Raw genomic sequence first — 20,448 nt, forward strand, 5'->3', positions numbered from 1 at the left:
GCCACAGTGAGGCACTGGCAGGCAAAGATGGGAGGATCACAGGTTCCAGGACAGCCTGGGCTGCGTAACCCCGACCTAAAAATACGCATCCAGATCTTACTGTGAAAGACCCTGTGACCTAGGCAGAAAGCAAGGTCTGAAGCAAGTTCAAACAGCTCTCACAGATGCTAGTTAGCTTCCGTGGAAGCGACAGTGAATGTTTAGTGACAGCCACTAGTTTGAAAGCACATCTTTTAGCTCAACTAATATACCAATATTGGAGGAGAAAATGCAAACCCTTATTTATGACACTGCACCATTTTTGACCTAAAAACAAACAAAACCTTTCTGTGGTGCTAGAGATTGAACCCAGGGCTTTGCCCATATCAGAGACATCCTCACTGAACTGAACCCCTAGACCTAAATCAAGCAGTTTTCTTTAGACATTTACTCACGCAGTACTCCAGATTGGTGATTCAACTTTCTATATAAACCACAGAATTGTGTGGGTGTCTTGGATGATATCATAAAAAATAAAAAAGATTATACATCAGCAAGACATAGGGAATTCCCAAAATGTATAGAGTTAAGTGAGTAACATTAAGAAAAACTTTGTCCTATTTTTCCAACTTTTTATAAATCTAAAACTACTATAAAAATAAATTTGTAGCTGGGTAATGGTGACGTCCATCTTTTATCTCAGCACCTAGAAGGCAGAGGCAGATGTATCTCTGTGAGTTCAAGAACAGCATGGTCTACAAAGTGAGTTCCAGGACAGCCAGGGCTTCACAGAGAAATTCTGCTAGGGGGAAAAAAAAGAAAGAAAAAAAAGGAAGGAAAGAAAGAAAGGAAAGGAAAGGAAGGAAGGAAGGAAGGAAGGGCATGAGCCCTGAGAAAAAAACCGAAACACCGTGAAGACGGCACGAGTGTGCCACATTCAGTAACACTACTATAACCACTGTCAAGAGGAGGAACGTAGGGCCTGAGAGAGGGTTCAGGGGGTAAAGGCACCTGCTACCAAGCCGGACAAGCGCAGTTCAATTTCTAGTCCTCCAATGGTAGGAGAAAATCAACTCCTAAGCTGTCCACTGACCTCCACATGAGGCATGTGTACCTATATACATATACACACATGACAAATAAGCTAATAAATATAAGGCTTCTATTTTTTTATTAACAATCAGTGATTACTTATTAATCACTGATTACCGTGATTAGTTACTGTGCTAGCTTTATTTACAACACTGAAGGCAGATCTCCTGCATGTGGGGTGGACAGGAAAAAATTCTTATGGTTTAAAGACATGTGTGACTCTGAAACCGTTCATACAGTCCTAAGAAGACAAATCTCAGGAAAACAACCAGGACTCTTAAACTAGTCATAAGATTAACCTTCCCAAGAGAAAACTGACATCAAATCAGCTCTAAAAATAGATTTATAATACATACTTCGCAGTGACCTGCATTACATTCTGCCATACAGCACACACATGGGGGCGGGGAGGATAATTTTTAGTTACTAGGACTCTAGAAACAGATGGCAGCAACTTAAGTCTGGCACATTCTCAGTACATGATGTGAGTCAGCTTCTGAAACCATGTGTAAAATAGACAGTAAGAGTGCCTTTGCTCAGAGTAGTGACTATATAAACACGTGGTAGTGTTACAATAGGTATCATGTAAGTGTGATGACACACATCTGAAGTGCCAACACTTGGAAGGCTGAAGCAGGAAGGCTATGAGTTCAGGACTAGCCTTGTCTACACAGTAAGCACACCAACTCAGCCAGGGCACACATAGGACAGCCCTCCCTCACAACACTGGAAAAGGGCTAGGAGCGCAGCTCAGCTGGGAGTGCTTGCCTAGCATGCATGAAGCCCTGCTCAATTCCAGCACTGCTCAAAATGAGTATAGCTAGCGACACAAGCCCACAAACCTAAAAGGCAGGAGAATCGGGAAATTGAGGTCACCCTAGCAACAGTTTAGTTCAAAAGCAGTCTGAGGGTAGCTTGGGATACATGAGACATTGTCTCAAAGCAAAATAAAACTTCAGACAACCAAACAAAGGCAAAGAGGCAAAGTCAAGTCTTCTGGTTTTCATGCACACAGAAAAAAAAATTTAAGGTTTTTTAACAGCATGTGGGGCTGTAATCAAAAGCAAGAAATCTAATCAAGACTGGATGCTGGGTTATACTCCCAACTCCTCTATTGTAACAGAGCAAGGCCTCTGAAACTACAAACTCTGAAATATGAGAAACTCACAATTTTAATAAATGACAATGGTGGGGGGAAAAGGATAAATGGCATAATTATAAATATTATTTTAAAAATACCATTCAACATGTGATCAAAGTCAGTACTCAAAAGGATAACTGTGACCTCACAGTGCACAGTAACAAAATTCAGGGCTCTAAAATGTACGTGGAAACTAAAACATGTAAGGTATCATTTGTGACAAATTTTACTTTGTCAATTAATCACTCATTGATCAAGTCTGTAGATTTTTTTATTTTTAGTTGCTATTTCTCTTTCATTTCTCTTTTTTTAGACAGTTTTAAGAGCTGGACAGGGCTCAGGGGTTAAGAACACTTGCTGCTCTTGCAGAGAACTCAGGTTCAGTTCCTGGCACTCACAATGCCTCAAGCTCCTGCATGCACAGGGTGAACAAATACAGACAAGCACATACTGAGAAACACATGTAATAAGTAAAACATTTAAAATATGAAATAAAATTTATTTTTATGTATGTGGGTGTTTTGCAGCAAAGTATGTCTATGTGCCTGGTGCCTACAGAGTCAGATGAGGACATTAGGACATTGGCTCTCCTGAAACTGGAGTTCCAGTCAGTTGTGAGCTGCCAGGCAGGTGCTGGGAAGTGAATCTGGGTCCTCTGGCAAAGCAGCCAGGGCTATTAACCCGTGAGCCATCTGTGTAGGCCCTTTCATTTTCTTCTCTCTAGAACTCAGTTCAAAATCTGAAATGACAAACTCAGAAAAGTTAAAACATAACGTGGAATTCTGGCTGGTCTTCAAGGCCTGGGCCTGTAACCCCAGAACTGAGAAGTAAGACTGGGAGTGCCACACAGTGAGCTCAGGAGCTGTGGCCACATCAGATCTGGTCCCACCACCCCACCACCACCCCACAATGCAGAGTCTCAAACTGCAACTAGTGACGAGACTGTGATTAAAGAACTATTAAACAGGGCTGGAGAGATGGCTCAGAGGTTAAGAGCACTGGCTGCTCTTCCAGGACCTGAGTTCAAGTCCCAACACCCACATGGTGGCTCACAACCATCTATGATGAGATCTGGTGCCCTCTTCTGGCACTCAGGCATACATGCAGGCAGAACACTGTATTCATAATAAATCTTAAAAAAAAAAAAAAAAAAAAGAACTATTAAACAGAAAATGGAAAGAAAAGTTGTGATCTGCCAGTAAGGCAAGATTTGACTACAAAATGCAAGATCTGAAATTAAATTCAGGAAGTACAAACATCTCATTCACAAAATGACAGTGCAATGCTCTCCTAAGACTAAACTCCTCAGGGAGGCTGCTTCAGGGAGAGTCACTTCTATATTAGGACCTTTGGAAGGATTCTATCACAGGCCCGACTAGAGAACAGAATGACAGACATGCTAAGGCAAAGGAATCCACTCAACCTGAGGGGATGCAGGGCGGGATCTGTGGGCTCTTATGAGTTAGTCAAATACTGTTTTCTGTGCATGTCAAGAGTTAATAGGTTTGGGAAACCTGCAAATTTATGGAAGCTACTAAAAAGATTTTCCAAAACTCCCCTACTTTTATTTTAGAAAAATAAATATTACTTAACATCTGCTATAAATAGAAAGGACTGAGTAAGTATAAATACAAATCCTTACTGAAAAAAGGCTGCAAAAATCTCAAAATACAAGCAAAACCTAAGCTTTTCTACATATGAACTTTCTTATTTATATTTAAAAATTTCTATTTATGGGTATTTTCTTATTTGTTTTTAAGATTCTAAAATAAAACTTAGATGTTGTCTCTCCTACTGCCTTAATGAACTAAAACTACAAATTAACAAAGCTGTAAGTAATTGAACTACAAATTAACATAGGCCGTAAATAATTAATTGAGGCTTTTAGGTTTACTCCCTCTAACCTCTGGATGAGCACAGAAACAGAGTCCTTAGAGCTGCAGAGCCTCTGCACTAAGCACTGGGCTGCAAGCAGGTGGCGTTTCCTTACCCACTGGCCTCTGGAGGGAATCTGACGGTCACCTTCCCCATCTCTGCACCTGGAAGCTCAACGAATTTGCCAACATCTTGTTTTTTGTCGGGTGCCTAAAAAACAAACCATACACAGCAAAGCTTCCATGGCTATATGTTTATGAATACATTCATTTACAAATATGGTCATAAGGAGGATGACGACTAGATCACCCTTACACTTTAGAGGTTCAAGCTCCAGTGAGGAGCAGGAATGAAGCCAGACAGCACTTAGCAGAGACACTGAAAAGGTGGGAAGACGACCTCTGCTGCTTTACTGGATGTTGACAGCCTCCCACAGAAACCACAAAAAGGCTCTTCAAAACCTGGATTCAACTCAGCGCTCAAGATTAGCAAAGATTTAAGATGAAGGAGGAAGTGCAGTTTTAAAGCAGGTAACTGGGGACATCACTTTATAGTAGGACTAATCCCCAGTACCAAAAAACAATGCATAAAATACAATTTTTATTAAATGGAAGAACATGCATCAAGGAAATAATTTTACAGGCATAAAGTTCAGGGCTTTATGTAGTTGAACAGTTAACGGTATACAAAACTTAACAAAAATAGAATCTAAGTTTTTTTAAAAAATGGAAATAACCTTTGAATTTTTTTTTTCAAAGCAGTGCTATGGACCCAACACCAGGGCCCTTACCAGGCCAGGCAAACACCCTGCCACTGAGCTATATTTCAATCCCCAGGAAATAAGCTTTCTGTGAGAATAAGAACCTCTTCACAGATAGTTTCAGTTAGACTGAAACATCCGCACTTAAAAAAAAAATTAAGAGTCTGCGAAATGGTTCAGCTGGTAAAGACCTGCTACCAGCCTGATGATGAGGACCCTGGGGCCCACAGGTGGGAAGAGACCTGACCGACTTGCACGCCACAGCCCATGTGCACCTACAAGCACAATATAGAAAATGAAACAAAAACAACTTAAACACTCACTTACCACTCTAGCTTTGTTTTCCGAAAAATCCCACTTGGTACCAACTGCGCGGAAGGCCTGCTGGGCTTCAAGAAAGCCAAACCAGCGTTTAACGTGGACCAGAGCTTTGTTCTGCTCCACCTGTTCCTGCCATGCAGCATTTCCTATTAGTGAACATAATTGTTTAAATCCTTAGTAAACTGGCAAATTATAAAGCAGAGATTCTACCAGCTAACTTATGTGGATGAGTTTGGTTTGCAGCTGTGCTTCTGCAATGCAACCCTCAGTTGAGTCTATTTTGCAAAACTCAGAAAATACGTACTTTTTAGATCAAGGCCAGCTGTGGTGGTGCATGTCTACCATCCCAGCACTCAGGAGGCTAACACAGCTGGGGCTACCTACTTCTACCTAAGAAATAGAACAAACAGCTAAAACACTTTACAGTTGAATTCACTTAATTTCTCTAAGACTGGCTCCTGTCCTCCCTTCAATTCACAGATCAACCGGAGAAAATACAAGCAAGGTCATCAAGAAGCAGTTAACTTCTGCATCATCAATGCAGAAACGGGGTCGCCAACCCATTCCCTCCCTACTTTGTAACGTTCTGTTAGTCTACAGAACCAGTGTTCGGCCTCATTTCAACCATACACTGATGAAGTTATTCAAGTAAGTCATAAATTCCTAATTCTGTTAGCCATTCATGCACTTAAGCTTTTAACGGGTCCAAAGCTTCCATAAAACAGGCCATCTACCTACAGGAATCTGTGTTTTCTCATATATTGTATACTTTTAAAAATTATAGCTCTTTATACAATACAATAAGACGGTTTCTCTGGACAGTCCTGTCTGTCCTGAAACTCACTATGTAGACCAGGCTGGCCTCAAACTAAGAGATTCACCTGCCTCTGCCTCCCAAGTGCTGAGACTAAAGGCGTGCGCCATCACTGCCCAGTCAAAATCACATTTTTAAAGATGGACTCTCCTTGTCCTTCAGTGATCTCGTGTCACAAAAGCCTATGCAACTTTACTCCAGAATTACCTCTGTATTTGCCTCCGTGAAATCTGAAGTTTCAAACTCTTCCTTGCTACTGTAAGTGCAAGGATATATATATTGATATATTTCATACATCATTCACATCTCATTAAGTTTTTCTTGTTTGGTTTTACAAGTTGTTTCCCAGGTAGATTAGAACATTATCACATCTGTTGCAAATTAATTATACAAGAGGAAAAAAGGGACACAACAAAGAGTAACACTCCAAATACCTCACTAATCTGTCCTTCACATTCCTACCGAGCAAAAAGATTTCCCGGGTTGGAAACAAGTACTGGGAACGAAGCAGTTGCTAAGATAAAAGTGCTAATAAGATGAGGGTCTCCTCAGTAGGAATGACAACAACCCCAAAGGAAGAAAGAGAGATGACTTCCAGGGTCAACAGAAGACCCTGTATCTCTGTGACCAGGAACAAGAAAGCCAGATTAACAGTCCTCAGTCACTACCTACACACATATACATAAAGGCAGTAATATGTTCACTTTTCACCTAGCAAAGTATTAAATGGCCAAAAAAAGAAGGTTACTTAGGCACAGTGAGGGATGCATCCCCATAGTCCCAGCCACTTGGCAGGCGGAGGCAGGAAGGTTGCTTGAGCCTAAGACTAGCCCCATCTCAAAATTGATCCCCACCCCCACCCACCCCTGAACACTGAACAACAAAAAACCTATTAAAAAAACAAAAACAACAACAAAACACACCAAGTACTGGTGCACACCTTTAATTCCAGCACAGGAGAGGCAGTGAGTTCTAGGTCAACAGGGTCTCCAGACAGCCAGGGTTATACAGTGAAATCCTGTCTTGGAAAACTGAAAAACAAAACCCTAAAACCCCAGTATTTTAAGAGGACTTATTGATAATACCTTTTAGGGCGGCCCAAACACATAGATCCGCCAAGGTCAAGGAGTTTCCAACGAGGTATGTTCTCAACGACAGGCAGTGATTAAGCTCGTTAAGTGCAGAAGTCAGCGCAGCACATGAAGACAGCTTTGTAGCACTGAACTCCAACCAGTGATCAATCTGAGAACACAGAAAAGAATGTAGCCCAGAGTTCAGGCTTCAAAACAAGACGACCACACAAAGAATGCTAGTTAATGGAGCAACAGACAAAACTTTTCTTAGCTGAAACTGTACAATTTATCATTACATGGTTCAGTTCTGGTTATCTGGGCTCTAACAATGCCACTTACATAAATCCCAGCTCTGCAGTTATTTCTCTATGATTTTTTTTTTTGTTCTTCTTCTTTTCTTACCAGGTACATGGAGGGTCACATCAGGAAAAAACAAGAAAAATAAATACTTGACAACTGACAGCTGGAGGGACTAACTAATCTGAAGCTACCTAGACAAATTAATGCACCTGAAGAAATTTAAAAGTTAATCATTAAATTCATTTCATGCCCTGCATGTGGACTCATGGCTGTAACTCAGCAGGGCAAGAGGATCAAGCCTAGACACCAGCCTGGGCTATAAGCGAGACCTTATTCAAAAATCCCAAAAAGAAAAGGCATTATTTATTTTTGAACTGTGAGATTCACAAAAAAAAAAAAAAAGGTAGAACACACAAGAGAAAACCACACCTACAGAGTGGCACTGAAAGCTGATCCAACATTGCTGTAATTAACCACTAACTTAAGAAAGAAAATGAGCTCCCAAATATGTGTGTGACCCAGTGCAATCTCAATTTTTCTGACCTGCTGTCTTATCTGTAATATGAAAGGTGAATGGCATGAGCTAGACAGTAAAACCCAACTATGAAATCCTAGAAAACCAAGAAGGTGAAGATAGCATTAAATGAGCCTCAAATACACTTAAGTTTAGAGGGAGACAGTGAACTTTAAGAGTTGAAGTTTGCACCTCTGTGGTTCTGGGGATTCCCCAAAGCCTCATGCATGCCAACATAAGCAGTCTACACAAACTACACTTCCAGCTTATTTTTCTGAAAATACATGTGCAGTGAAACTCTGTGTGGACTAATGTCACTTGTCAATGCACAGTAGGACAAAACTATTCCCAAACACCAGAAAGCACAAGACAAAACATGTACAAGGAAAGAATTATTCCGGGCTTACCTCAGTGTGTTCCATCAGGTTAGTACCATAGAGTCCAGATGTAGCTGCAACTCTAGCCAAGTAGCGCAGTATTGAATTTATGTCAGTGAACACCACACTCCTAGAATTTAAGTATTAAATATCACAGTTGCTTAAGAGTCATAAAGCAATGGGAAAAGGAAACTCTAACATATCTACCATATCTCTTTACTGTATTTTGAATGTCATTGGTCCCCAAAATCTCATAGGGAGTGGCACTATTAGGAGGTGTGGCTTGTTGGAGGAAGTGTGTCACTGAGGGGGCAGGCTTTGAGATCTCTTTACTTCCTGTTGTTTCCAAGATGTAAGACACTCCGCTGCTGTTCCAGCACCATGACTGCCTGCACACCACCATGTCGGTTGGCACCATGATGATAATGGACTGACCACCACAATTAAATGTTGTCCCTTTTAAGAGCTGCTGTGGTCATGTTGTCTCTTCATAGCCAATAGAAACTTTAACTAAGACATCTACCATAGAAAAAATAAAAAGTACTAATTTATTCTTACAGTTTCTTTCGAATTCCAATCTGTTCTAAAATATCCACCTAAATTTAATTTACTTTGGAGCAGATTTTCTATGAAACTTATCTGATGGAGGACTTTCATTGGTTAATTAATAAAGAAACTGCTTGGCCCAATAGGTCAGAACATAGGTGGGAGGAATAAACAGAACAGAATGCTGGGTAGAAGGCAGTCGCCATAATGAGTCGCCATGCCTCTCCTCTCCGAGATGGACGCAGGTTAAGATCTCTCCTGGTAAGTGACCACCTTGTGGTGCTACACAAATTACTAAATATGGGTTAAAGCAAGATGTGAAAATTAGATAATAAGAGGCTGAAACAAATGGGCCAGGCAGTGTTTAAATGAATACAGTTCCCGTGTAATTATTTTGGATATAAAGCTAGCCAGGTGGCGGGACGCAGCCCCGCCGCTCCATCAACACTTATCCTTTAAGTTTTTGTTTATTATTTTTAAATACTTTAATTTGTATTTTATACATTTGAGTCCAAATTTACTTTTAATCACATACATTCATTTTGAGTATAATAATCATGCCATAGCTTGCATATAGAGGTCAAGCACAAGCTGTAGGAGCCAGTTCTCTCCTTCTAACAACGTGGGTTCTAAGACTTGAACTTAGTATCTCCACCTTGGTTAGTCACTTGATTTTTAGCCAATGAGCAACTCACAGGCTGCTTTGTTTTTTGTTTTTGTTTTTTCAAGACAGAGTTTCTCTGTGTAGCTTTGGAGCCTGTCCTGGCACTAGCTCTTATAGACCAGGCTGGCCTCAAACTCATATAGATCCACCTGCCTCTGCCTCCCGAATAAAGGTGTGCACCAGCACCGCCTGTGTTGGAGACTGCAGACCACCAGACCCTGAATTTCCTGTGAACTTGTTTTCCTCTGCTCTGAGCATAAGCCTGAATGCAGGGGAGTGATTACTGGTGGGCCTGCAGCTGAAAGATCCCAAGAGCTGGGGTGTGGCCAGAGCACTATGCAAGCTGCCCCTGAACACAATAAAGGGAGCATTCTTCTCTTTTTAAAGACTTATTTATATATTATGTATATAGTGTTCTGTCTGCACGTACACCTGAACACTAGAAGAGGGCGCCAGGTCTCATTACAGATGGTTGTGAGCCACCATGTGGTTGCTGGGAATTGAACTTAGGACCTCTGGAAGACAACCAATGCTCTTAACCACTGAGCCATCTCTCCAGCCCCCAAAGGGAGCATTCTTAATTCAAGGATGACCCGTGTCTCTGTGTGTCTTTGTGTGTTTAAATTCTCAGGCTCTTTTCCCAGTTTGCAAACAGTCCCGTAGTGCAGGCTGTACACTACAGGCGTAGTACCGTAGTACACATAGAGTAGCACGGAAGTTACATGCCAGTCTTGCTTTGTTTTTTGAGATAGGCTCCCGCACATCCTGGGATATGGGATAGCCTTGAACTCAAGATCTTCAGTCTAGACAGTACCTTGCCCTCCTCACTTAGTAACAGTTTCTTGCCAGAAACTTAATCAGTATCTATTTCTTATCTGTGGTGATAAAAATGTAATTGGGATTTAGAAGAGTAATTTAAAATAATGAATACAAAAAAGGCAAGGATATACCACTATAAGAAGCCTGGCTTTATCAACTTTCAAGAGAAGAAAGCACATCAAACCCTACCAAATGCTATCAAAGGCAGAGAGTGGTGTGCCCCTACAGACAAGCTACTCAGAAACCTGAACAGAACTGCTTGGATTCAGGTGTTCAAGGCCAGACTGGGCTCAAAGGGAACCACTGGCATAAAACAACAAAATGAGTGAGAGAGCGAGTGAGCGAGCCCTATCACAACTGTTTGACAGATTAATTCTTTTTTTTTATTTTTTAGGTATAAAGCTTTATTAGAGGAGAGGAGAGGAGAGGAGAGGAGAGGAGAGGAGAGGAGGGGGAGAGAGAGAGAGGGAGAGAGAGAGAGAGAGAGAGAGAGAGGGAGGGAGACGGGGAAGCAGAGAAGTGGGGAGAGAGGGAGAAGCGAAGCTGCCTCTCCGAGAGGAAGATGGAAAAGAGCGACAGATTAATTCTTTTTTTTTTTTAAATATTTATTTATTTATTTATTATGTATGCAGTATTCTGTCTGTTTGTATGCCTGAAGGCCAGAAGAGGGCACCAGACCTCATTACGGATGGTTGTGAGCCACCATGTGGTTGCTGGGAATTGAACTCAGAACCTTTGGAAGAGCAGGCAATGCTCTTAACCACTGAGCCATCTCTCCATCCCGACAGATTAATTCTTTACAGCCAGGTGCAGGCCTTTAATCCCAGCACTTGGGAGGCAGAGGCAGAGGCAGGCAAATCTTCATGAGTTTGAGGCCAGACTAATCTATAGAGTTCCAAGACATCCAGGGCTGTTACACAGAGAAACTCTGTCTCTAAAAACAAATAAGAAAAAAAAAATAATTCTTTAAGACACAAAACCATAAAGAAAAAGAAAATAATAGCAAGAAAATTTCAGAAGGTAGGAAAAAAAAACTTATAAGACCCAGAAAAACAGAATCTTTAGTGATAAAACTGAACAGTAAGCAGATTTAAATTTTTGAACATCAGAGAAAATTTGGCTGGAGAGGGACGGCTGAAAGCAAGCTTAAGAATAATTTAGGAACACAGCCGCCCACGAAGCTCTTCCCGCTAGGCCATCCCCACTGCCCTACTCTAGAAGAGCACTACGTGGAGGCTCATGCCCAGCCCCTCAGCACCTGCAGCTGTGGCAGCAGGACCGCTGAGAGTTCAAGGTCAGTCGGGGTTACTGAGAGACTTCTCGCCTGCCCACTCCACCTCATCCCCAAACAAATGGGGATTCCTTCTCTAACCAATAAAATATAAAGTCTTTGGATAATCTCATCAACTCAAGGAAAAAAGCAGCGGGGTTCTGACGTCATGTTCACCAAATGATCAGCTGAGGGCATCGCTGATGCAGCTCACGGTGACAGGACCGACCCTGAGACCATCAGTCTCCCTCTCAGAATCCAAAGGGCCTCGGGGTCTAACCTGATATTTGAAAAAAAAGTCTTTACTTATTTTGTGGTGCTGGGGAAGGAACTAAGGCCCTCACACAAATATGAACACGTTTACCACTTAGCTAAATCCCAGCCCCAGTTTCCCCCTTTATCTTTAAGGACAGTGATCAGACTGGCATGGTAGTACAGACCTATAATTTCATCACTCAGAATGCTGAGCGAGAAGAACCTTTAGCCTAACAGGCATGCACTTACAGGAGCACATGCATGCGTGTGCGCGCGCGCGCGCGCGCACACACACACACACACACATACACATGCACGCACGCAATGAAACATCTTTCTAGGAACAACCCACCTAACCAGCAAGTAAAATAATTCAGTCGAGCTGCACACATTTAAATGCTGTTCAGAACCGAAAGGACACATAAATAAGCACTTACTCAGAAACACGAAGAAGATTCTCTTTCCCTTCTTCCACAGAAATGCTGACATCACCTTTCACATGTTCCACTGCCAGCAGAGCTTCTAAAAATGACAGCATGAAAGATTTATTTCTCTTCAAAAATAAGGTAATATTTATAACCTGAGTCATAGAGAAATAAGGATAAATCAACAATACAACATTTAGTCCTACAGGGTGTGACACCACTACCCCACACACAGTAAAATCTAACCTTGGGGTTTTAGAAAAGTATCAATCGCTTGTAACTGTACCCAGCTTCCAGCTAGTGACACTAAAATCATTCCTTTCCTCCCCTAGAAGAGGGGAAGAAAGAATAGTGGCTTCTGTATTTGAATACTATATGCTATACATTATGCTGAATGCTTGACAGTCACACAACTTTTAATCTCTTTACCAATCTCAAGAGGTGATACCCATTTACAGGAAGGAAGCTGAGGCTGGTGGAGGCTAATCGGCCAGCCCAGTGCCCTTGGCTAAACACAAAGGAGTCAGCATTTGAATGTCCTTCAGGTAGTTCATTCAGATCTCAAATTCTATATAACAGCTTGTAATGCTGTCTTTCAGCACCTAACACACTGAGTGAACCCATCAGTCCTCTACCCCTTTATTTGGTTATTAAGATGGACAGCTGGCACATCTATATACATACTATGTTCCATGGAAGCAGGGCCCTAACAAGGAAAGCACAACAACCGTGCAAGTCTTATTATAATAGAAAGCAAGTGTGCTGGTTTGTCTGTCTCACTCTGTAGTTATGTTGACTGTGGTTTCCACATCAGTGCCCTGTTAAAACTTAGGTTGAAATTAGGTTGCCCTAGTCACAGTATTAAGAAATGGGATCTATACAGTCAAGCATGATGCCTGTATTCCCAGCACTCTGGAGGCTGAGGCAGGAACATCAGGAGTTCAAGACCAGGCTGGGATAATACAACATCATTTCTGAAACCTAAAGAACAAGACTGGAGACACAGCTTGGTAGCACAAGGCTTGCTGAGCATGCCTGAGGCCCTAGGTTCAATAACCAGAAAAGGATTAAAAGGGAGAAGTGCCTTCTAGGAAAAGACTAAGACACTGAAGCAGGTTTGTGCCATCTCAAGCACTCCCCTTCCTCAGGGATCTATGACAGCAAGACCACTAAAAGTGACCCATTGCTCTTGGACTGTCCATCGTTCAGAGCCGTGAGACGGTAAGTTTCTGCCCATTACAATTACCTCTCTGTGGTACTGTCTTATAGCTGCACAAAGCAGACTAAGACTGCAAGGGATTTCACACGGATAATCCAAGTAAATAAGATACATTTTTAGCACATCCATAATGGAACCCTGTCTAGCATATAAAAAGAATGAACTACTGTTACAGGCAACACGGTTAGTCACAAAAGCACTATCCCGTCTATAAAAAGATATATATGGTATGAGTCAATGGATACGAAATCCTAAAAGCAAAAACAAAATAACAAAAATCAGGTCAGTGGCACTAGATGCCAGAGAGAGAGAATTTCCTATAATGGAAATATTTGCCATTATGAAGGTTTATATACCACACATGTCTGTACAGATACCATAGTATACTAAAACATACAACTAATTATGTGAACTTAGATATACGCAAGTGCTAAACCAACTAATCATAAATACAAAATTAAATACTTCACATACATTTTGTCATGAATTTAACATGAGAAAAGTGCTGACACATATAAAAGAAAGCACTGAGCCGGAGGGTCACCCCTGGAGGCACTTCTTAATAACCAAGTCAGGCAGGAAGCACCAATGGAAGTGTATGCACAGAGAAATGTGTACATGGCTCCCAGCTCCCTCCATTAAAATGCCTTTGGTTAAAAGGGAAAGCTCTGCTGGGTGGGGGGGGGGGGGACTGGCAGGCAGCGTTTTAGGTGATCAAGCCTGGAATGGGAAAATTAAATTCACACAGCAACTGATGAGCTGCAATGCAGAACAGGAATACTTATGCCGCCCTTGCCTGGGATGGAAGCATCTGACAGCCCATTTAAAGGAAACTTAAGTAAGAGGTTTGTCATCTTCAGAAGTCAAAGCTATTAAAACCAAGGAAAGGCTAATAAATCATTCCACGTTGAAAGAAACCGGGCAAATAGGACATTAGGAGAGTAACAAAGTATGGTCATCTTTAGTTGTTGGGTTCTGTTGGAACAATTAGCTTCACAATAATGGAGTCGGTGCATTAGGCAGCAGAATTCTATCCATTCCTGTATGAAGTTAGGTAGAGAGATCAAGTGCGTGTAGATGAAGATGAAGTATTCTGGGCGTAGAAGCATCAAATATGTTGTCTGTTCTTAAGTAGGATGGGGGGAAAGTTCTGTTCTATGCATGCATCTTTAAGCTTGAATGTACTTTAACACACACAAAAATTACCTGTCAAAGACATAAAATCCTAAGAATTTGGGGCCGGAGAGATGGCTTAGTAGTTAAAAGACTGGCTGTTCTTCCAGAAGAGGTTCCATTCCCAGCATCCATATGGCAGCTCACAGCTGTCTATAACTCCAGTTCCAGGGGACCCACTACCCTCACACAGACATACACGCAGGCACACACCAATGCACAGACAAATAAAGGTAAATAAATCTGTTCTAAAAATTTTTATAATGCAATGTTTTTCCTACATATTTAATCTAATTTTATCGTTTAGAGATAAATCTGATTGAATAAGTCATAAAATTTTTAAATGAAGAGAAAAAGATGTAAGCAGAAAATAATCTATGTTCTCTAATTGGCCTAGAGTTCAAAATGAAAACAAAATTTAAAACTCTCCTGCAGAATACCACCAGAATGTGGTTCTGAGTTCTAAAGACACAGACCTAGGGTTTCCCAGCGATTTTCAAGGCAGTTTAAAAAAAAAAAAAACCCACAAACCAAAACAAACACTATAGCTTAGCTATGACCTAAACATGTAAAATGTGAAAGAACTCTCCTGTAGTCTCATTTGATTTTGGCAACCAGTACTGGATAGGTTCCTCCTTCCTTAGGATAAAACAAAACAAGGAACCTGTGAAGTTTCACTATACCAGCAGTCAGGATTGAAGCAGGTCTCCAGGATTAACGAACGAGGAGGCCAACACTGGGGAGTGCGACAAACCAAGAATCAAATCCACTTCCAGAGCTTATGGATTTCTGTCAGGTTAGTGTAAAGGCAACGGAACTAATATGCTAAAATACTACCATTTAAAAACATCTCAAGTGATTGCTGCATTCTATTTTTAGGGCTGGGGAATGTAACTCAGAAGAGTTACAAGCAGAGTGCCTGTCTAAATACAAAGCTCCCCGCACATTAATACTTGAATGTCTTTTCATCCCAAGAGGCTCAGACCGCTGTCAAAGTTGAGCATGTAAGAAATTTTATCAGCCTCCATATGGCCAATGGTATTTTGAAGGGCTGGGCTTCTAACATTAGGAAGCACTTCCGAATCTACAACCGCACACATCATGGTTAGATGATTTTGTGTAATTTCCCAAAGAAACAAAAAGGCAGGAATCCTAAACTACAGAGCAATAGCGTTGGCCACTTTGAAAAATCAATTCCGAATGGAACATTAGATGACGTTTACTCGGGGGGAGTAGTAAGCCGGCCGACAGCATCGGTCCGCGCGTTCCTGCGACTTTCCGCAGCTACTGCCTGCAACCAGTAGCAAATGCTGACAGCAAAGCCTACCATGCTCCCTTCAGCTCGACAACGTGCGGGAAAGTGGGGCAAGAAAATCCAGAGCTCCTCTGAGAGGCGGGGAAGGGATGGGAGCCTCTGTTTAAAAGGACGTGACAGTCAGGCAGTAGAGATTTTAGTTCCACTTCGAAAGCCGACGGAGCCTTGCGTCTCCCCGCCAGCGCTCTCACCCGGGACGGCGGCGGGACTCGGGAGACGACGCCCTGCGTGGACAGAGGCCGGTCCCAGGGCGTGAGTCTCCCTCAGCGTGACCGCCACCGCCGCCGCACCTGCCCGCACCCGACGGCTGATGCAACCCGCGCACGTCGGCGGCGCGGCCCTTACCCAGCGGAGGGTCTCCTGCGTTCACCGTGAGGCACAGCGCCGCCATCTCCAGGGGCCGCGGTTTTACTCGTCAGGCTGCCTTGCCGGCCCGCACACGAAACACCGGGTTGGACTGGAAGCAAAAGAGCTGCAACGTGGGCCGGCGCCCGAAGCCACCGCAGCCTTCGCCCCGCCCCCAGGCCGCGACCACTAGTGTAATCGCGTATGGTGATTACGTCATAAACATGCGTCCGCCGAAGCAGCTTTTGCTCCGCCCCACTCCCCGCCACGACTGCAGGGGTCTGGGCACGCAACTTTGTGCGTCATCACAGCGCGCGCCCCACTCCGCTTAAATCTTCGTTTAGACGCTGGCCCGCGAGCGCGGCCGTCAAGGCGGGCGCTGCTGTTCGTCATCACTGTGCGCCGGCTCCACTTTTAACCGCAGGCTCCAGGGGTCTTCCCGTCGCCCTTTGGCAGCGGGTCGGGGCCCACGTGAGGTGCCACGCAGCTGATGAAAAGGAGGCTGACTTTACGACAGCTTTGTCAATCGAGGGAAGCCAGGGAAAGAGACGAGGTTGTCCTGGGACGGTGTGACATCTCCCAGACTGTTACTAATGGACTCTTGTGTACACCGAAGAGAAAGCCCTGGAAGAACACGCACAAAGTCGACGAGTTACAGTGAGGATAGAGAAGCTTCGGTTTCTTCTTTTTTCTCCTAAAGAAAATATTTTGTGCAATTACTTGGAAGCAGGGCGTGTGGTGCAAGGCTAATCCCAGCACCTAAGAGGCGGGGTAGAAAAAAAAAAATATGGGGATAATGAGAAAAAGGAGCCCCTCGTCGTTCTTGTCTTCCTTGAAAATCAAGATTTCTCCCAGATAACAACAGTAGTGAAGGCTCCAACATCGACAGTATTTCTTTTATGTAGAAGTATTTTCGAATGCAAATGTTAAAATAAACCGAGCAGTGGCGGTGCACATCTTTAATCCCAGCACTCGGGAGGCAGAGGCAGGCGGATCTACAAGAACTAGTTCCAAGACAGGCTCTAAGGCTATAGAGAAACCCTGTCTCGTTAAAAAAAAAAAAAAATAGCATTAACATACATGAAAACAAGCAAATGGACAAACATCCTGAAGAGTTGTCTGTAAATGAGTATTCGTAACCTGTAATCCTAGCACTTGGGTGTCTGAGGCAAGAGGATTGCCAGAAGTTCAGTTCAAGGTCATTTGAGCTACTCAATAAACAGTATTTAAGGAAAGAAGTGTGTAAAAAAAAAAAAAAAACAACTAGAGTTCTTTACGTATTTAAAAACAATGGTTAGGCCAAGTGTGTTGATTAAGACAGGAGATCTCAGGTTTCAAGCAAGTCTGTCCTATACAGAACTTTCAGATCAACCCTTACAATAGATAGATTAGATATTCTTCCTCAGATGAACAAGCCAACAAAAATAACTACAGTAATGGTTAAAAGACTTACAAAGGGTTCCAAGAAATACTTCTGGGCTGGGAGTTATGTCTAGTATCTCAAGGATAGAACCCTGACTAGATTCTCAGATGCAATATCAAAACCATACTGCTGTCCTAATTTGTCTTGTTATGGAGTGTACTATATAAACATTTTTAAGAATTTTCTAATTTAAATTTGCTGTGATGGATGTGTTTGCCCAGGGCATTTTCCCAAGATTGAAGTTCAAGAGGCAGGACTGATTTGAGAAACCAGTACTTTCCAGAACCTCGGCAATATGTCTGTATTTTCATTAGGGAGACTTAAGCTTTTCATGCAACTAGAAGGCAGTTATTTCTTTGGGTCCCTGCCTCTGGACCACTACCAAGTTGGCTACATTTATAGACAACCGTTCTGCAGAGTCGGCAAGGTACCTATTACTACAATGGAATGAAGGAAAACATGAGCCGGTACATTTAATGCCATTTGGTCCCTTCTGGTTTTATCTCTGCCCTTGACTCTCTTCCCTGCTCTGGAGTCAAACTCTTCTATAATTATCTTGGGAAAATTGGACCAAAGACAGGGACTTAGTAAATAAAATTACAGGATTCCATTATTTTGGACTAAGTTCCAGCACTAGACCCCAGTAGATCTGGTTCAAAATCAAAAAGGATCACTTCTGCTGAAGTTCCCTGTCATGTGCTAAAGGAAGCAGTTTATCTGACCTAAGAAATTAGAATTAACTATCTGCCAAATTTCCCTAACAAACCATTTGATTAGTCTGGTCCTGAGGTTCTCCATGATTTAATACTTACAAAAAGACTCTTGAAATAACCTGATGTTAATTCATCACTTACTTTTCTACCATCCATGTTTTCACCCTCCAAAGTACTGGGATGACGGGATTGCGTAACACACAATTCATTGAAGACTGTCCCCATGTAGTCCAGGCTCACCTGGACCCTGTGGTGCTGCTGACTCAGCCTCCAACTGCTGTGACTACAGACCATGCTCAGCTTCATTTTGTTATTTTTAGAACCATAAAGAAGTACTTAGCCTACCCCAGCCTCGGTTTATAATACTTCCTCGTACTCATTTTACTATGGCCATAGTGGTTTGCTTTGTTTTCTTTCTCTTAGAGATGTGCCTGCTATTCCCACAGGAAACCTTAGCTTGTAGCATGGCTCAATTCCTTGCTCTTAACCTCAGATATCACTATCCCAGAAAGATATACTACCTTCATCTAGATTCTAGAGAAAACTCCCTTCCACCCTTCTCACCTCACTTGCTTTCTAGCACCTTCCAAATCAGTATTTCTTCCTCAGAACTTAACACAGTAAGGAATAATTTACAAAGGAACAGACTTCTGGCCAGTGCCATGGCCGCTGTTGAATGGACAGGATCTTTACGAAGTGATTAACCTACAGTGAATGCTGCATTAATATTTGTTTGAGAACACATAGTCTTCTGGGGCTACATTAAATGGTTGAGCATGGATGTGATGTATAATCAGAGCTGATGCTGGACAAGGAAGATGCCAGGACATTAAGAGCATCACATACCATGATAAGGAACCTCAAGTTTATTCTGTTTTATTTTTATTATGTATACAATATTCTGTCTGAGTATATGTCTGCAGGCCAGAAGAAGGCACCAGACCTCATTAGAGATGGTTGTGAGCCACCATGTGGTTGCTGGGAATTGAACTCAAGACCTTTGGAAGAGCAGGCAATGTTCTTAACCTCTGAGCCATCTCTCCAGCCCCTCAAGTTTATTCTGAAGGCACAAGCAAAACCAGGCAGACTTTGAATATGGGAGGCTTGGCTTTTTTTTAAAAAAAGTTTTTTAAAAATGTATTTAACTTTATTTTATGTGCATTGGTACAAAGGTGTCCAACCCCCTGGAACTGGAGTTACAGTTGTGAACTGTCATGTAGAGCTGGAAATGAAATCCTGGTCCTCCAGGCAGTGGTGACACACACCTTTAATCCCAGCACTTGGGAGGCAGCGGCAGGCAAGGCCAGCCTGCTCTACAGAGCGAGTGCCAGGACAGCTAGGGCAACACAGAACAGCCATCTTGGGGGGGGGACAACAAAAACAAAACAAAACAAAAAACAAACCCTGGACCTCTGGAAGAGCAGCCAGAGCTCTTCGCCACTGAGCCATCTCTCCACACCCCAGACTTGAGTTTTTTAAAAAGTGCCTGGAGGTGTGATAGGTGGTCACAGTCGACTTGCAGCCAGGCAGAGAGCAGTCAGGAAGCTCCTGAAGTGACTTAAACAAAAATGGGGTAAAAGTCTCTTAGTAAATGCAAGAAGGAAGATGGAGGACCCCCTCAACCCCCGCCAAGTATCTTTTTTGGATGAGTCAGGTTTTCATATCAGAGCCTGCAGAAAATGGGTTATGTTCCAGCAGTGAGGTGTCCCCCTTCCCCGGATCCCAGGGTCTGATGCATGCTAGGGAAACTACCACTCAACTACAGCCCCAGACCTTTGAAGTTACTTAGGGGGTGGCGCTGGAGCAATGGCTCAGAAGTTAAGAACAGTAGCTGCTCTCACTGAGAATTCCAGTTTGATTCCCAGAAACTACGTACACGGTAGCTCACAACCACCTGTACTTCAGTTCCAGGGTGTCTAGGTGAGGGGTTTTATGGTTGTGATAAAACACCATGACCAAAAGCAACTCGGTTGGTGGGCATGGGGAGGTTTAGTTTATCTTACCCTTTCAGGTAACAGACCATCACTGAGGAAAA

The 20,448-nt window shown here is 42.7% G+C and overlaps 1 protein-coding gene across 1 annotated transcript in view; it reads right to left on the reverse strand.

Annotated features, from left to right (window-relative positions):
• Nucleotides 1-16,461, reverse strand: part of Eprs1 (glutamyl-prolyl-tRNA synthetase 1) — a 66,131-nt gene extending 49,670 nt beyond the window's left edge. Inside the window, exons 1-6 of the mRNA XM_038348854.1 lie at nucleotides 16,278-16,461; nucleotides 12,238-12,322; nucleotides 8,277-8,376; nucleotides 7,068-7,224; nucleotides 5,175-5,314; nucleotides 4,203-4,297 (exon numbers count right to left, since the gene is read on the reverse strand). Of these exons, the coding sequence (XP_038204782.1) occupies nucleotides 4,203-4,297; nucleotides 5,175-5,314; nucleotides 7,068-7,224; nucleotides 8,277-8,376; nucleotides 12,238-12,322; nucleotides 16,278-16,323 (623 nt within the window). The 5' untranslated portion in view covers nucleotides 16,324-16,461. The remainder of the gene's footprint in view (nucleotides 1-4,202; nucleotides 4,298-5,174; nucleotides 5,315-7,067; nucleotides 7,225-8,276; nucleotides 8,377-12,237; nucleotides 12,323-16,277) is intronic.
• Nucleotides 16,462-20,448: the final 3,987 nt, after the last annotated feature.

Source organism: Arvicola amphibius, chromosome 12, assembly GCF_903992535.2.
Source record: "Arvicola amphibius chromosome 12, mArvAmp1.2, whole genome shotgun sequence".
Lineage (NCBI taxonomy): Eukaryota > Metazoa > Chordata > Mammalia > Rodentia > Cricetidae > Arvicola > Arvicola amphibius.